The sequence below is a fragment of the Astatotilapia calliptera genome, chromosome 12 (genome assembly GCF_900246225.1).
Source record: "Astatotilapia calliptera chromosome 12, fAstCal1.2, whole genome shotgun sequence".
NCBI lineage: Eukaryota > Metazoa > Chordata > Actinopteri > Cichliformes > Cichlidae > Astatotilapia > Astatotilapia calliptera.
In genome coordinates, this window is record NC_039313.1 from 17,773,295 (window position 1) to 17,791,064 (window position 17,770).

Genomic DNA, 17,770 nt, shown 5'->3' on the forward strand with positions numbered 1-17,770 from the left:
GGCAAGCAGGGACAGGAGAAAGGAGGGATAAAGTTGGGGTGACACAGAGTGTCGGGGTGCAACAAATGTGAAAGGTGGAGGGGACAGAAGAGGTGGACAGCAGAGCAGAGTGTGATGGAAGACCGAAAAAGGGCACGAAACGGGTGGGGTACATGAGAAAAGTAAGGATAGTTCAAACTATGAGTGGAAATGGAGCCGAGAAGGAACACGGATGGAGGCAGGAAATCCACGGGCAGAGTGTGGGGGTGCCCATTTGTTTTCGGCTGCGTGTGAAATGTGTGTCCTTAGATACAGGCAGCATTCCTCCAGAGATAAACCCCTGGGCCCCCCATCCCCTCAACCCCCACCCTACCCAATATCTCCACCCACCATGCTTACTCAAGTGTGTGTGTCTGGGCGTGTGTATATGTGTGTGTGAGTGGTTTTCGTGTTTACGTTGGATGGGGGTCTACGTGCCCTGTACCGCAGCACTTGCAGGGGGCAACAGAAAAGACAGCTGTGTGTTTGAGAGAAACAGAAAACGTAAGAAAGAGAGAGTGGAGGGCCAACAGGCATGCCAGTCAAGAGCGTCACTTTTGGAGTGAGTACACAGACTCTGCTGTTCTCTGTCTCACCTTCTTCTTGCTGCACTCGTACTGTATCTCTTGTCCTGTAACTATTCCTGTCTCTTCATATGACTGTATGTCTCTCTAATACTCGTTCTGCTGTCTTTTTTAATAGCATTTTGCTCCACTGTAAAATCATTGCATTTTCTCAGCTGTAATGCACCTGCCAGCGTTCCCTCTCTTAACCTTTCTACATCACACTGTGATGGTCCAGTACCTTTTTCTCGCTGGCTTTGCTCCCTGTTTTAAATCCTTTCCTTTCATATTTTCTTTATCTCACACATGAATATTGATGTATTGGTATTTGTTTCAGCTCATTTTATTCAGCACACGGCTCTTTCTGTTGGCTGTCTGTTTGCAAAGTGCCATTCTTATTCTCTGTCTGTCCACATTAACTGTTTGGGAGCGTTGTCTTCAGCGCTGCTTTCACTGCCTCTCCTTTTCAGTCCTGAACAGGGCCTTGTTTTTAAGAAGAGAAAAAGTAACACAAGTCCTGGAGGAGTAAACATTGATTCTGCTCATTGAGAATCTGATCTGTTCTTTATGGACTACACACCAGCTTCATGCGGTTTTAATCAAACATCTATAGAGGTGATTGAGTGCTAGAAAAACAGCCTATTTAGACGTGGGAGTGAGTTTGGTTGCTTGGGAGTATCTTTGAAAATTGTCATGCATGTGCACCCAAGATTAGTGTAAGTGCGTATACATGTGGGTGTGTGTCATGTTCTGTTTCCAACCTTAATCTTGTTTTTGACTTAATTTGTCTGTTTGATGTTCAGATTGTACCAGGATTAGCTGCGGTAAGTAAACCAGAGGTCGGTAAAACTGATTAGAGGGTCGGTTAATGAGAGCTTTAAGTGTGGCTTTCATGTGCTCACCCAGTGCAGGTAATGGCAACACAGGGCACAGACTCACAAGGCCTTACTACTTGAGTTCGTGTGCTTTTTTTGTGTTTCCTGGAGTTTATCTGCAGTAAAAGAAGAAGTGATTGTAAGAGTTTACTCTTGACGATGCAGCTTCTATGTGTCGTTTATTGGCGTGAGGATGAACTACAGATATAGTCACCATGCAATCAGTGAAGGTTAAACTTCTCAGAACCATCCACTGTCTGGAGGTTTTTTTTTTCCACTTCTATTAGTGTCTGTACAATTAGACCTTGCCAAAGTGAATTGCCAAATAGAAAAAGTAACTAATAAAGGGTAAATATATAAAGTAAAGTTGGGCTTTTATCCTCTCTGAGATCCAAGTCTTCATCAATGATGAAAAGAGACCCTGATCTGAATATAAAATTTGTGGAGTCTTGGCAATAAGGGAGCAAACATAGATGAATTTTAACTGACGTGTTTTAGTTAGAAAACTATTTGATTATATTCCAAAAGTCACTTTATTTTTCTTTATAATATAATATAATATAATATAATATAATATAATATATCATTAGGGGTAAGGCTATGTTTACTTACAAGTTTGATATTTTACTTAGCTAAAAGTACTCTATATTTTTAAAAATGAATTATGAAGAAGACCCATTTCTTGCTATCTCTAACTGCTACTTTTAACATCTAGAAAGCATTTTAATGCAGCAGCTGGTTAAGATGTAAAAAATGTGTGGTTTTGCGCATCAGTAGTTTAATTTATGAGAAAAACATGAAGTCCATATAAAATTTTTGCATATTTTATAGGTAAATTCAGGGAAAAGGCAGTAGTTACTATTACAGTCATATAAATGTGGTCAAGAAAGAAAAATACAATGTTTCCAGTTAAAAAAAATTAGGAGTTGTAATGTAAATGTAATAAAAAAAAAAAGTGTAAAAGCCCAGCAAAAAAAACAAAACAAAAAACCTACAACATGAGGTTTACTGGGTTTCTGTAGCGATTGATTAAGCTGCAATACTGAAGCAATACTCAGTGTACAACAAAGATTTATACAAAGGCAGTTCTACAGTGGTAGATTTAAAAATAAATAAATATAGATATAGATATAATATATATATTTGTGTGTGTGTGTGTGTGTGTGTGTGTGTGTGTGTGTGTGTGTGTGTGTGTGTGTGTGTGTGTGTGTGTGTGCGTGAGGGTGTGTTTGCAATCAGTTGCAAAACCTATCGTCATCCTATGGCTTTCACTCCCTTTGTCCTCTGTCAAAAACATCACAATAACCATGGCAATAATAACCATGACAATCTCATCTACAAATGCAGAGGCTTCAGCAGGCCCAAATATAAAGAGACAATCATCGAGTTTGGCAGGGACAAACAGTGGGCTGTGGAGTGGGAGGGGGGGCTCGGAGTGTGAGAAAGTAAATAGTAAAAATGGGACAATACGCTTTGTCACATACAAGGAATATCCGCAGAGAGACAAATGATTGGACAGGGGGGCACATTTACATGCAGACTGACAGAGCTGAGTTGGGGAATGTAACAGCTTCATCCCAGTTGTGCCCCTCTCATTCGTTTCCTGTTAATGTGTCCAGAACCCAGCAGTCCTGAGGGTCTCCATCTGACAGACTCTGCACTTGCTACATCTCTTCAGACAGAAACAACCTGCTGCCTGCTCAAGCACTCCAGGCAGCCTGAGATCTAAAAGCAAAGAGGGAGAGCACAGAAAAAGGGACAGAGGGGGAAAAAAAAAAGATTTTCTGAGCAAATGCAAGTCAGCAGAAAATACTGTTGAAATTGCTGTTTAAGCATTTTGCTTGGAATTTCCATATGTTTTTCAGTGTCCCCTGAAAATGTACAGAAACTCCCAGATTCCAGTGTTAGCCCAAACACATCGAGGCACTGAGTTTAGGAAGGGAAAACCACTAGACATCATCTAGAGTTTGGTGTGCTTACACAGTTCATGTTGTTTAAAGTTCAGGAAATTATTATTGCAAGAAAAGCAGTACTTGTGACACACTGAACATACGCAGGCACCTTATTTTCACCTTTCTGCTGGTAGCACAAATAGCTGTGGTGGCACTTAAAATATTTATGATTTGCACCTGGTGCTGTGTCTGCAGATTCATACTGTGCTGTTTGCATACCTGTGTGTAAGTGTGTGTATGCGTGTGTTAGCGTGTTTGAGAGGAAGGGGACTGTGTCTGTTTTGTAGATTTTGTGCTAATTTTGATAGAAATATTGAGATTTTCTGAAACTGGTTATAAGTCTGATTATTTTGTTGACATCCTGTGGAAGAGATTCAGGATTTGTCTGTTGATTGTACTCGTAAAATATTTTGAGTTCTTTCTTTTTTTTTGCGCAGCATTGAGACTAGGCCAGACTCGGGCTAACCAGTCTAGAATCAGTGATTCCTAAAATAAATAAGATCCACCACTAAAGGCATCAAAAAGAAAAAAAGGGTGCAATAAAAGTTTTTGGCAGATACAGACTAACCTTTAAGGGGTCACAATGGCTGTTTTCCTGAATTATGCTGTTAGATTTCTATTAGAAGTATCTGGTACTCTCCAGCAGGCAGACTTCCCATTCATGCCTTGCATTGTTTTTACTTCCCCATTCAGTCTGACTTCATCCAGACTGGTCATAAAAACCCTTTAATGTGAAATAGCTGCAAAAAGAAAATAATGAATGTTCAGGTGAGTTTTAGGGCCTCAGTCAATGGGATAAGAAATTAATATCCGACATGTGCATACAAGCACATATGCACACTTTGAGTCTTTGAACACTGCAGTCCACTGGCGAGGGGATGATGTCATCCTGTCTGCTGCAAAACCAGCAGAGGAGGCAAGCGAAGGTGGGGGGGGGATAGACGGGTAAGGAGCAGGGGGTAGAGGAGGGAAAGAAAGCAACAGGAAAGAAAAGCTGAGATAGGGGCAGGGCGAGTAGGGGAGCTCAGGGTAGAGGATTTTCTGTGATGAGTGATGATAGGGGAATAATTTTACTTGGTAATTTTGAGCTTCATTATAACGAGCCTTGCACTGTCTCAGCCCGAGGACAGCTGCATGCACACTGCATGACACCGTGCGTTGATACTGCTAATGTTAACCGTGGAGCTTCTGAACAGGTTATTGTCTGCGTCGTTTGCTTCAAGCAGTATGATTAATGTGTCTGCTCATTTCTGCGCAGCCCAGGAGTCGTAAGCTCGTCCATTCTCTTTGGGAATAATCGTGGAGGGATTCATTCATCTAACTCGTAACACGATCCAGCAGAGTGCAACACGAGAAAAACCACACAGCAGCTTTTAGACTGCATGTGTTTTCTCTGCTCTGTGTATGAGCTCTGTACCTGCTTGTCTCTGAGTTTGGCAGATGGGTGCGGTTACCCTGCATCTTTATCTTAGCACACCACACACTCACTTCTTGACGCAAGCAGATAGTTAGAGAAACATACAGACACATGTGAGCCTGCAGGACTAGGAAAGCCTCACCTTAAAGAGAAGCAATGGGGTGGGTGGCAGATGGGTTGGACAACTGTAGAGGGGCCTCAGCCGGGGTCACTATGGTGTTACCATTTGCTGTGAGACCATGTATATTGTGTTGGGTGTGTGTTTGCATCAGCTGTATTTGCCTTTACTTTGATGAGAGTGTCTCTGTGTGTCACCATGGTCTGCAAACCTCGCATGCAACAGAAACCTCACATGCACTCTGTTACATTATGTAAATTTTGTGCCGTCTGATATTTATATTTAGCTGTTGCATAGACATGCGCAAGTTTAACTAAATGAGATATGGGCAATTATTAAACGTACAACCTCTATTTGAATTACATTAATGAAATGAATAAAGGGAGGTATGCACGTGTGTTTAGAGTGTGGTGATCAGAACTCCAGTGACAGGTGTTTGTATGTGGAGGTCAGTCTGATCGCAGCTGTGTAGAGGGAGGGGTTTGTGGGTTGTTATCTTCTTCAAAGTGAAAGAGGATGAGAAAGTCTTGGAGTAACTCAGCAGGAAGATGGTGAACCAAGTTAACTTAGGATCTGTGAGTATTAAAGCTGTCACGTATAACTAATGATTTATTCCTAATTATTAGTGTATTATGTTTATTTTTATTGCTTTTTGATGTCATTTTGATATTTTTTCAGTAAATATAACTGCCATGAATTAAGATCTAGATATGATATCATGTATTTATAAGTCAGTTTGCTTTCTGGTACATCCATGATTTGTTTTCTTTTATTGTGGGACTATCTAACTGGCACGTTCCCTTTTAAAACACACATGTATATGAGAAGTTGTACTGCAACTCCAGAGCAAATGGCTCTGGAGGAGTGGGTGTACTCAGAAGCCCAGTGTTTAATACTTCACGCTCAGGGTGCTGCTTGCTGCACGAGGTTCATCTGATAAGTGGAAACTTTGCCACTGAGTAGATTCAATCTCTGATACTCGGGACTGTTGTTTTGCTGCCACAGTCAGCTGGAAGCAGCTTTTCCTTTAAAGGTTTTCTGTTTCCCTTCCATTGTCGTTTCTCCTCTTTTTTCTTTTTTGTTTTAAAGTGACCTCTCTCTTTGCGCAGCGCTGTGCCATTGGTGTCATGCTGAGGGTGTGTGGTGTCATTTGTTGCTATGCCTCTACTTCAGGCATGTGGATCCTTTCTCTTTTATACCCCGGCCTGCTCTCTCTCTGTCAAAAGAGGACCAACAACCCTGTCACTACAATAGTCAACACAGCATAAAGCACTGAGGAAACCATCTTTTGTAGTGCGCAGCAGCATTTGGTGTTTTTCTTTTGGAACAAAAAACGAGGGATTTGTACAGTCAATAACTTTATTATTTGTGCTTATGCAAATGCATACAGTGAACAGCTGTTTATTCTTCCTGACCAGCATGTTGAGATGTCCATTCAGATGGGAAGAGGATGTAAGGAAGGGATAGCCAAGAGAGGAGATTATGTAAATGAAATAAAAAGGTGTGGGGCTTTGCTGCAGTCGACTTTCTCCCTGTGGTTCTCCCTCGGTCGCTCATGCTCCTGCTTCTGTTCCTCTCCCTTGCTTCCCCCCCGTGCCACATGAGTGATCCTGTTTCAGCGGCACCCCTGCCTGGCTTCCTGCCTGGAAGAGGCAGGAAGCCCTCAGACACAGAAAAAAACAACACAGACAAAAACAGAGAACATGCCATGTGCCGGCCTGTGAGCCAGAGCTCACCAAAGCCTCACACACTCTCTGTCCTTTCTCCTTTTACCTTTGTCTCTTTCATTCACACACACACACACACACACACACACACACACACACACACACACACACACACACACACACACACACACACACACACACACACACTCCCAACAGAGAGCCAACAATCTGCTGGCATCACAAATACACCACAGACTACTGGTGTCATCACACTTGCCTTATCACCTGAGTGAAAGAAAGACTTGTGGCCAATATTTTCTAATACATTTGCCTACATGCCCAACAAACCCTCTGACACACCCATATGTGTAGATTCACGATGTAGATTTTCAAACTGCACTGTCCAAAATACCCAAGGGAGGAGTGAAATGAGAGGAAAACTGATGGACGACTGCCATCACGCTATCGCTCTCAGTCCTTATAATGCATTTTTCCCAAAAATAACCAAACACTGTCTCTCTCTCTCTCCATTTTCCCTCTCTTGTCCTCTACTTTTATGCGTCTCTCACTTTCTCTTGTACCCCTTTATCCCCCTCTTTCCTCCTCTCTCCCTGTTTCTGTTGCAGGCAGATGCTGGCAACAGTTTTCTCCGAGCAGCCCGTTCTGGCAACCTGGACAAGGCCTTGGAACACATCAAAAATGGCATTGATATAAATACAGCCAATCAGGTGAGAGAACTCATTCACCAGATTAAATATCTAGACTGGCGTGCATATCTAACTACCTGCCAGTCACTTTTATTCAGACTGCACGTGGTTTTCTTGGTTCTTAATTCACGTTATGTAATTTTGCTTATCAGCAAACCTGGTCTTTAAACATATTGTGCTGTAGTGCACAAAAGTAGAAACCGAACTTTATTTATTACTTTTCATGTGCCCACAGTCAAATCCTGCCAGGGTTTTAGTCTCCTGGCTCACTATCTGCTTTCTAACTCATTAAATTAAATTTTTAGGATATTGGTGGACTGCTCACTATAAAAAAGTGTGAATGGATGGTGTAGTAGCAGTGTCTCCAAAAATGAAATAAAATTAGGTATTTTTGTAGCTCTGCACTGAGTAGTACCTGCAGTACTTTTAAGTTTCTCCTATAGGTTACAGTGGGATAGATACAACGAGTAGGTGGCGCCATTTAAAATAAAATCCCTAACCCAATTATGTTCTCCTCAGATTTTCTCTGTGTTACCAATGTTTACTGCATATGTGTGTTGTGTTCAGTGTGCATGAAGTCTCTAAACTGACTACTAAATTTGTGTGCCATCCAGTGCACTGTATGTGTACGCTCGGTTAGACTGTTAATCAGTGGCTGAAGGTGACAGGTCGGGTTTTAAAGGGTCTCCAGAGGAGGTAATAAATGGGGCAGGGGCTTTTCCTTCGCCCCATTTCCATCCTCCTTTATGCTGACAGCGTCCAGGAAGAGATAGTGTTAGTGGGCTAGGAGTGAGGCCCGCAGGCTACAGAAACTTGGCCAAAACCTGTATGTGCGCACGAGAGAATACTATGGCTCATTAATCTAACTTAGTCATGGTTTCCCTTCCATTCGCTTACTGTATGGTGCCCTCAGCACTTTCTAATTATTTGGCGGTAATGCTCCTGTCAGGATTTCTGTGAGCCCTATTCACCATCACCGCAACAGACCCCACATAATGACAGGTTTATTTGTATAAAATGGCACTGTCCCGACCATTACTGGAAAACGGCTCTACAATGACAAAGGGATACACCCCACTGATTAAAAATGTGACTATGTACATGCAGAAAAACTACGATACCATGGTAGATGTGTTTTCCTGAATGACACACTTTCATTTCATTGTGTTGTAGATACTCAACATGAAGTTGTTTTGTCTTTTTACTGTTTGGCATCAAATGTTTTTGACCTACAGAGATAATCTACAGCATTCGTGTTTCACTTACAGTTACGGTCCCTAAATGTGGAATTTATTCATGACATATTGGAATAACTGGTGTCTGCTTTGTGTCTTATTTTAAACCGTTTTACATTGTTTTTTGGATAAAAACCAAGCAAACCTAGTCTTTTACTTCACATGGCTTACACCAATAGCTTCGACCAAATGTAAGCTATTATTATTATTATGTGTATTGCCATTGCTGTCATTGCTGGAACACGCACAGAGCGACAGGCTATCTGGCAAAAGCTGTAGATTGTCCCTTAAACCTCAGTGGTTGTGTGACAGTTTGAGTCAGTATGGTGGGAATTTGGCCAGGTGGAGGCTTAACTGTTCCTTCTTTGTGTGGATACCTCTGCCATGGCTCACTCGCCAGCACGCTGCCTCACTCCAGCCCCTCCCTCACTATATTTTCTTCCCTCCCTGTCCCTCTCAGTCTAACTGATCCTCCACTGCCATCTCTCTTTGCCTGTTTATCTACTGTTTTCTAACTCGCCTCCTTTTTGTCTTGATTTTTATTTTTACCTTTTTTACCTACCTCCCCCCTTTTCTTCCCTCCTTTGTCTGCAGTAGAGTGATGGTGTGCTGTGGTCTCTCCACTCAGAGGAATAATATCAGTGGTGTGGGAAAGGTCCAACCTCACATGTCCTGTGCGGCTGAAGGAAGGCTGTGTGAGGTCAGACCTATCCCACACGGCTCGTATTCTTCCCGGCCACGAGACCAGCGGCCTGCCATCTCCCTCCCGTCACCCTCCTCCTTTCATGATCATTAATCAAATGAAAGATTTTTCATCTTGATTTTCATCCCTGTAGACAGTGTTTTTGCTAATGGCCACTCTGATTCTGAGAGTACCGCATGCATGGTGTCCAGTGTAAGTATGTGCATGCTATGGTTTGTGAGTGATTCAGTCACTGTGATAACAGTGTCAGTTGGCATGGTCTTCAAGTGTTTGTGTGTATATATATATATACTGTCTGTTTGGTTTATTTTTTTCCATTAGAGGAAACTGCTCTTAGTGTGTGTAGGACCCTTCAGTGTGAGGTCTACTCTTCTCTCCCTTTCATTCAGAATGGGCTCAATGGGCTTCATCTGGCCTCAAAAGAAGGCCACGTCAAAATGGTGCTGGAGCTACTCCATAATGGGATCGTACTGGAAACCACCACGAAGGTAAAAATAAGTGTTGCAACCTTAACCCCTCAAAAATCACTTGTGGGGAAAAAAGAAAAAAATCATAGATGCTTTAATATCAGATACATTTCTCGGAAACATGCCTAATGTTTTGAGACAAGAAGACTCTTCCTTGAGTCATTTGCTGCTGTGAGGTTGGTGATGAACCAGCTAGGACTGCAGGAACATGCTGCCCCTGTCAAAAAATGTTTTAATGTCTGATCTTTTATAGTCGTAATGAGCACAAGCTGACATCCATGCGTTTGTGTTATTCCTGCATCATCATCATAACGTTGGCTCAGGATCAACACTGCAACCCAACCAACCAATAACGCTGTCTGATTAGTTTAGTTAGCATTAGCCAAGAAGTTAGCTAATGCTATGAAATACTATCACAAGCAAACCAAACTTAGTAACCAAAATTTGGTAAACAGCAAACCTGACTTGATAATACTTCTTTTTATGTTGTACAACATAATAAAGATAACACTTGAAATGCTTACCATTTGTTCTGGAAGAGAATTTTATAAAAAAAATTAAAGAAATGTTTTTCTTCGCTTTTTTTTTTTTAACACACTGCGAAGCTATGACATCACAACAGCGTGACTGGTCAGTTGCAATGCTGATGCAACATTATTGTGATGATGCAGGAACAACACCAATACAGATAACTTAACACCTTGTAATGCTGCCAGTTCTCAAAAAAACAAAAAAACACTTTGCACTTTGAATTCACCTGTAATATTTCATGTAAATGTTTGCTTGTGTTCTCATGTTTCTGTGTTTTACCAGAAAGGGAACACGGCCCTGCACATCGCAGCCCTGGCAGGGCAGGAGCAGGTGGTCCAAGAGCTGGTTAACTATGGGGCCAATGTCAACGCTCAGTCGCAGGTGAGACAGAGCTGCCTTTCAAAGCAGTCGTCACTGAATCCACAGAGGCTTCTCTTCAGGCTAACTATTGTGAAACCACTGTAGTAACTATTGCAATTCCATCTGTTAACATGTGTCTCTGTTCCAATATTTCTGTGTGTTGCTGTTCCCTCTCTGTCTACATCTCTGTGTGTGCATCTGTGACTGTCTCTCTGGTGCTGTGCTTGTGTGTCTGCTCTGCTGCTGTTGTGGGTGTGTGCGTGCCTGTTGTGTCTTTCTGAGACAGAAGGGTTTCACTCCACTCTACATGGCTGCACAAGAAAACCATCTAGAGGTTGTGAAGTTTCTTCTGGAGAATGGAGCCAATCAGAGCATTCCAACTGAGGTACCACTAAGCTGAGAGACATTTTTGAAGAGTTATCTCCCAAATTGCTCAGTCCTATCTCTGCTGATCCACACCCGCTGTGTTTTCATTCCGTTTTTGTTCTCATTAGCCTCTCTCCTTACATCGCTCTCATTTTCCTTCCATGAGTCAACCTCTCTTCTGGTTCTCTCCGGTGTGTTGCAGGATGGATTCACTCCTCTCGCCGTGGCTCTTCAGCAGGGGCATGAAAATGTTGTAGCCCTGCTCATCAACTATGGCACCAAAGGAAAGGTCCGCCTCCCTGCGCTGCACATTGCAGCACGTAACGATGATACACGCACAGCCGCAGTGCTTCTGCAGAACGACCCCAATCCTGATGTGCTAAGCAAGGTGTGTGTGTGTACAGAATGGAACAGGAATGTCTGTAATTGGTGTGTTTTAGCTGTTTGTTTCTTAAGTGCAAAGGGAATGAAAGTAGCATGGTGTTAACCTTATGTGTCCCTGCAGACTGGATTCACACCCCTCCACATTGCTGCGCACTATGAAAACTTGAACGTAGCTCAACTGCTGCTCAATAGAGGAGCCAATGTCAACTTCACCCCAAAGGTAGGGGAAAACTAATTGTCACTGAAGGTCAGTCACATGACTTGCTCTCTGTTCTTTTAGTTTTTTGTCTAAACTCATCTGTGTCTGTTCTACAGAACGGTATCACCCCTCTGCACATTGCATCCAGACGGGGTAACGTGATCATGGTCCGACTCCTCCTGGACAGAGGGGCTCAGATTGATGCCAAGACCAAGGTTTCCAAAGCTCTCATCTCAAAGCTTTAGTGTTTCCAAAGCTCTGACTGTATTGTCCTACTTAGATGGTTCATTAACTAAATCACTAACAATCACTCCCCTCTAGGATGAGCTGACTCCTCTGCACTGTGCAGCAAGAAATGGCCATGTTAGGATTATAGAAATCCTGCTGGACCATGGAGCCCCCATTAATGCAAAGACTAAGGTAAACCCCTACAGGCGTCAAGAAAATTCTTTAAGTCTCTTAAAGGTTTTATTTTTAACAGTAAGACGGGAAAGAATTCAAAAACCGTCATCTTTTCAACTGATTGTGAAAGACTCAATCCTTTGGCTTACTGTGGCATACTATCTAAATTGATGTATTTTGATGAGTGGGGTAATGGTTGTGGTCTTGCCTTTTATATTTGTAAATGAAATGTGAAGAGAGAGGACATGTGTGCCCAACATACCTGCTTTGGTTTGAGAAGCTGTTGCTTCAGCATGACTTACAGTGTTTCTGAATTTCACTCTTTCGTTTGGTCATAAGTACAAATCTGGGAGCTTTTTTTTTTAATTTTCTGTTTTTAATCTGAAAAATTTCTTCCTGCCATTGGAGATAATAAAGAATCAACATATTTATTTATCTATCTATTTATTTATTTTGCAGAATGGCCTGTCTCCAATCCACATGGCAGCGCAGGGCGACCACATGGACTGCGTCAAACAGCTTCTACAGTACAACGCAGAGATTGATGACATCACACTGGACCACCTCACCCCTCTGCATGTGGCGGCACACTGCGGTCACCACCGTATGGCCAAAGTATTGCTGGACAAAGGGGCCAAACCCAACTCTCGGGCTCTGGTTAGTGACAAACATACTCTAATAAGGCCAGATCAGCTTATTAAGTCATACGAGTCAAAGTTGCTCTTTACCTTGGTAGTAATGATAACTGTTTGCTTTCACAGAACGGCTTTACCCCTTTGCATATTGCTTGTAAAAAGAACCACATGCGTGTGATGGATCTCCTGCTCAAACACTCGGCGTCATTAGAGGCTGTGACTGAGGTAAGAACAGTTCAAATAGATAGATGTGAAGTTATATAGATGATTTAATAAATCCCCAAGATCATTTCTAATTCTTGTAATCCTGTGCTCCCTTTTTTATAGTCCGGCTTAACCCCTTTGCACGTAGCATCATTTATGGGTCATCTCAACATTGTGAAGATCCTGCTGCAGAAAGGTGCTTCTCCCAGTGCTTCTAATGTGGTGGGTACCTAACTGAAATTTCAAGTCCAACTCAAATAACCAATTCATATTCCTGAGAGCATTATTGATTTGACTCTTTGGTTTGTGTGTGAACAGAAAGTGGAAACACCTCTCCATATGGCATCCCGGGCAGGACACTATGAGGTGGCAGAGTTTTTATTGCAGAATGGAGCCCCAGTGGACGCCAAAGCCAAGGTAGAGATGTTACACACCGAAGCATAAACGTCCTGTAAATAAATGTGATACACGAATACCGGCAGATGAAGCTGACCGAGTTTTGCATCCACGTGCTAATTTCCCTCCTGTACAGGATGACCAGACACCCCTGCACTGTGCAGCTCGGATGGGCCACAAGGAGCTAGTGAAGCTTCTGCTGGAGCAAAAGGCCAACCCCAACTCCACCACCACAGCAGGACACACACCTCTGCATATCGCGGCCCGGGAAGGTCATGTGCAAACTGTACGGATCCTCCTGGACATGGAGGCTCAACAGACTAAGATGACCAAGGTAAAGACTTCCTGCTCAACCTTCTGCTGTGAAATTTTAAACTGTCTGCCCAAATGCTAAAAACCCCTACCTGATGTTTTATACACTTTCCTGTTGGTGCGTCTGCAGAAAGGCTTCACTCCACTCCATGTGGCCTCCAAGTATGGGAAGGTGGACGTAGCAGAGCTGCTTCTGGAAAGAGGAGCCAACCCAAATGCTGCCGGAAAAGTGAGGAAATCATAATGGGCTTGCGTGTTTGGAAGAAGAACTAAATAAATCCTTGTTTGAACTACCACAGTCTGATTAATGTTTGAATCCCTTTCTACAGAATGGTCTCACTCCGCTGCACGTTGCTGTACATCACAACAACCTGGATGTTGTTAACCTTCTTGTTAGCAAAGGAGGATCACCACACAGTGCAGCCAGGGTAAATCAAATTAAAAATACACGTATATAGACACAAGGTCAGGCAGATGGTTTAGTATTGTGTGTGAATTCATGTCATTCTAAAAGAAAACCACATCTGTTTTCTAGAATGGCTACACTGCCCTACATATAGCATCCAAGCAGAACCAGGTGGAGGTGGCCAACAGCCTGCTGCAGTATGGAGCATCAGCCAATGCTGAGTCACTACAGGGTGTCACACCTCTCCACCTGGCCTCACAGGAAGGAAGGCCTGACATGGTGTCCCTGCTCATCTCCAAACAGGCCAACGTCAACCTCGGCAACAAGGCAAAGACAGATAAAATTTAAAAAATGAAAGAAATGTTACTGTAAAATAAACTACAGTCTATGTTGTTTTTGCTGTTTTTGACCTTTGTCTTTTCACCCTGACAAACAGAGTGGGTTAACACCCCTCCACCTGGTGGCACAGGAAGGACACGTTGGGATCGCTGATATCTTGGTGAAGCAGGGCGCGTCAGTCTATGCCGCAACACGGGTAAGACCTTTTCATCACGCGGTGTTTTGTCTTTGAGCTGAAAGAGAAAATGTCTGAGTAGCTTTGATTTGTCTGGTTATATTTTGGTCCAATCGCTGTTTGTTAATTCCTAAAATAATTTTTTTTGTATCAATTTTTGAATCAATCTTCTTTTCTTGAAACACTTTAACCATTTCAAAAACATAGTATGCAGTTCTAAAACGTTTTTCATAAAACACTCAACCTCCATGTGGGATCATTACGATCCCGGTTACGACCTTCACTGTGTTTTCTCCACTTTCAGATGGGCTACACCCCACTCCATGTAGCTTGTCACTATGGCAACATCAAGATGGTGAAGTTCCTCCTGCAGCAACAGGCCAACGTGAACAGCAAAACAAGGGTGAGTGCCTCCCTCTGGCTCTGGACGAAAACTACAGCTAAAGCCGGATGGGAATGAGTCATAGAGCTTCAGTACAGTCTGTCAGTAACCACGGTTACAGTGTGTTAACACACAGCTCGTGATGGCTGGGTTTCCCCGCTGTTAGTGTAAAATGATTTAATAGGACATAGAGGAGTTTTTTGCTCATAAGGGAATAAATGTTTGAAAACATGGTTTGCTGTAATACATAGAGTAACTGTTTCAAGCTGGTGTGCGTTTATCCATATTCATATGAAGATGCTAGAGGAAAAAAGCAACTATAAGAAAAGGTGGGATGTACTGTAGGGCTGCAATGAACCGACTAATCAGCTTTTTCACATATGACATTCTTTGTTTTTTTTTTCTCAGTTGGCTGCTCGTTGCAGTCTATTTTTGCTTAAAATGTTAAGCTTTTCCTTTATTTTTTAATATAATGTAGTGGGTATTTTTCTTTTACATCACTTACAGTAATGTCTCAGTCTCAGTAAACTCAGGCATCAAGGCTCATCACAAATTTAAGCAAACTGACAAAACATTCCTACAATATTTTCATTTTATTTTTATTAGTTTTGTATGTACGTATGTAAGTTTTATTTTATTTCCGTTTGGTTCATAAGTCTGTGTTTTTTCACATCTGGCTTAGTTTAGCTCTTGTTGACTACCGTGAACATGGTCTTTAGAAATCTCACAGAAATTCTAGTGTTTACAGCGACTTTTACACTTTTGTGTATTTTTTCTCTCACAGCTTGGTTACACTCCTCTGCATCAGGCAGCCCAACAGGGACACACGGATATTGTGACACTGTTGCTGAAGCATGGCGCCCAGCCCAATGAGACCACTACAGTGAGTGCGATTATCTCTTCATCATCCTCATTCGTAAAGTTTGGTGTTCATCGATGTCCCACTCTCTCTCTTTTAGCATGGCACGTCAGCTCTGGCTATCGCGAAGAGGTTAGGCTACATCTCGGTGATTGACGTCCTAAAACTTGTCACTGAGGAGACAGTTTCCATGGTGAGATGTTCAGAAAAGGGGTGGTGATAATCACATGGGAACATATTGTATGAAAAGTTGAACCTTCCCTTTTGCTGTTGTCGGTAACTGTTTTCTTTTCTCCATGCCCAAAAGACGACCACAGAGAAACATCGCATGAGTTTCCCAGAGACAGTGGATGAAATACTGGATGTGTCTGAGGATGAAGGTATTATCATTATTATCACTGAAATAAAACAGCAGGAACACTGTAACTGTTTGATGATGTAAACATTTTTCCCCTCACGACTCATTTTTTTGCCTTTTGCTCTTTTTTTTTTTTTTTAGGAATTGCACAGCTAACATTAGGTATGAATGTCTGTTTCTTACGTGTGTGGCTCCATTTCAGACTCACGCCATCTTTGTGCCACTGCTTTTCTCTCTCTCCTTCGTTCCCCTCTGTGGTGGTGGCTCTGGTTTCTCACTGGCATGCACCCATAGCACCCATGTCTGTAACCTCGATATGTCCCAGTGCTAACACGCTCATTCTCTGACTCTCCAGGTGCCTTTGACATAAGCCCTTCATTGTTAATAATATTAAATCAAATATAAATCTTTAGTTAGGAAAAAACAAAAAGAAACCTTCTTTGTGAGTTTTAATAACTTAGATTTTAGTGTCATATATACATATTTTTAATATTCATTTGAAACATGTGTGACTGTAACCGTATCGCCATGTGAATCTGCCTCTATGTATTGCATCGTTTATTACTGTCTTGTGTTTCTGTCATGTGACCTGTGTTTGCTGGCTGATTGGTTGTTGGGTTGGGGGCTTAGAGATTCTTAGAAATGCTCAAAGGTCTATTAGCATTAATAATATGTCACATGACCAGGTTCTAATAGGAGTTGCTTATGATTATCACACCACTGTTGCCCTCATGGTTAGAGTCACTTTCAGCTAATGGTTTGCTTTGCCAGCTTGTTGTATGTGTAATATACGGTATATAAGGCAAAAACAGAGTTTGATTTTCAAGCTTGTTACAATTGCTCAGTATTTGGTATTACCACCTTTATTCTTTGACACAGCCTGAACTCTCATAGGCAGCTCCCTTGTCATATCTCTAACTAGGACATTCAAAACTCTTATTTGGATGTTGGCTGCCTTTTTTTCACTTCTGTGTTTTAGATCATTGTCATGCTGAAAATCAGGTGTTTTCAGAGAGTACTGCATGGTGGATCAAAACTTGATAGTACTTTTCTGTTGACTAACACTACTACCTGAAATGCAGCCCCAAACCATGACAGAGCCTCCACCGTGTTTTACGGATGGATCCAGACACTCAGGATCATATCTCCTGTCTTCCGTACATACATAGAGCCCAAAAATTTCATCACTCCATACGACGTGTTGTTCAGGTGAACAGTAGATGAATCACCTGAAGGGTCAGATGCTCTCAGGTCTTGTGTCAGCTCTTTGCTGGATCTTTTCATGTCACTTAAGGACTTGACTTTCAGCTACTCTTCACTCCTATAGGTAGTTTTTTAGGCTTGTCCTCCACTTCTTCCACCCCACATCAGTGGCTTAAAAAATAGAATCAAATAAAGTTCCTACTCCTAACTACTGTTCAAGACCACTTTAGAAACTTGGAAGCAGAATATAAGGAAATGAGAGATAGCTTGAGACTTTTGCAGAATACTGTTAGCTACGGAGCTATTAAACAAAAAGACATTTACGCGCATGATTAAGCAGAGGACGTAGAATTATGAGTAAAAAGAAAAGCAGGATAAAAAAAATGCTATGGTTGTGTCGTGTCACAGATGAACCGTTGGTCAGGTCACAGCTATTTTCTGCTGCCCCCGTGTGGCCCAAAAAAAATCACTTATGACAGGTTTAAGGTTTCTCAGGTTTAACGCCTGAAGTTTACAATACCGCTGACAATAATGTCA

General features: G+C 42.2%; 1 protein-coding gene across 1 annotated transcript in view; it reads left to right on the plus strand.

Annotated features, from left to right (window-relative positions):
• ank1a (ankyrin 1, erythrocytic a) overlaps positions 1-17,770 on the plus strand; it is an 88,209-nt gene that overhangs the window by 48,042 nt on the left and 22,397 nt on the right. The window contains 22 exon segments of the mRNA XM_026187581.1: positions 7,237-7,338; positions 9,645-9,743; positions 10,536-10,634; positions 10,900-10,998; positions 11,182-11,367; positions 11,485-11,583; positions 11,679-11,777; positions 11,884-11,982; positions 12,424-12,621; positions 12,726-12,824; positions 12,927-13,025; positions 13,122-13,220; positions 13,336-13,533; positions 13,642-13,740; positions 13,841-13,939; positions 14,047-14,244; positions 14,354-14,452; positions 14,736-14,834; positions 15,598-15,696; positions 15,773-15,865; positions 15,980-16,052; positions 16,172-16,192. Of these exon segments, the coding sequence (XP_026043366.1) occupies positions 7,237-7,338; positions 9,645-9,743; positions 10,536-10,634; positions 10,900-10,998; positions 11,182-11,367; positions 11,485-11,583; positions 11,679-11,777; positions 11,884-11,982; positions 12,424-12,621; positions 12,726-12,824; positions 12,927-13,025; positions 13,122-13,220; positions 13,336-13,533; positions 13,642-13,740; positions 13,841-13,939; positions 14,047-14,244; positions 14,354-14,452; positions 14,736-14,834; positions 15,598-15,696; positions 15,773-15,865; positions 15,980-16,052; positions 16,172-16,192 (2,455 nt within the window).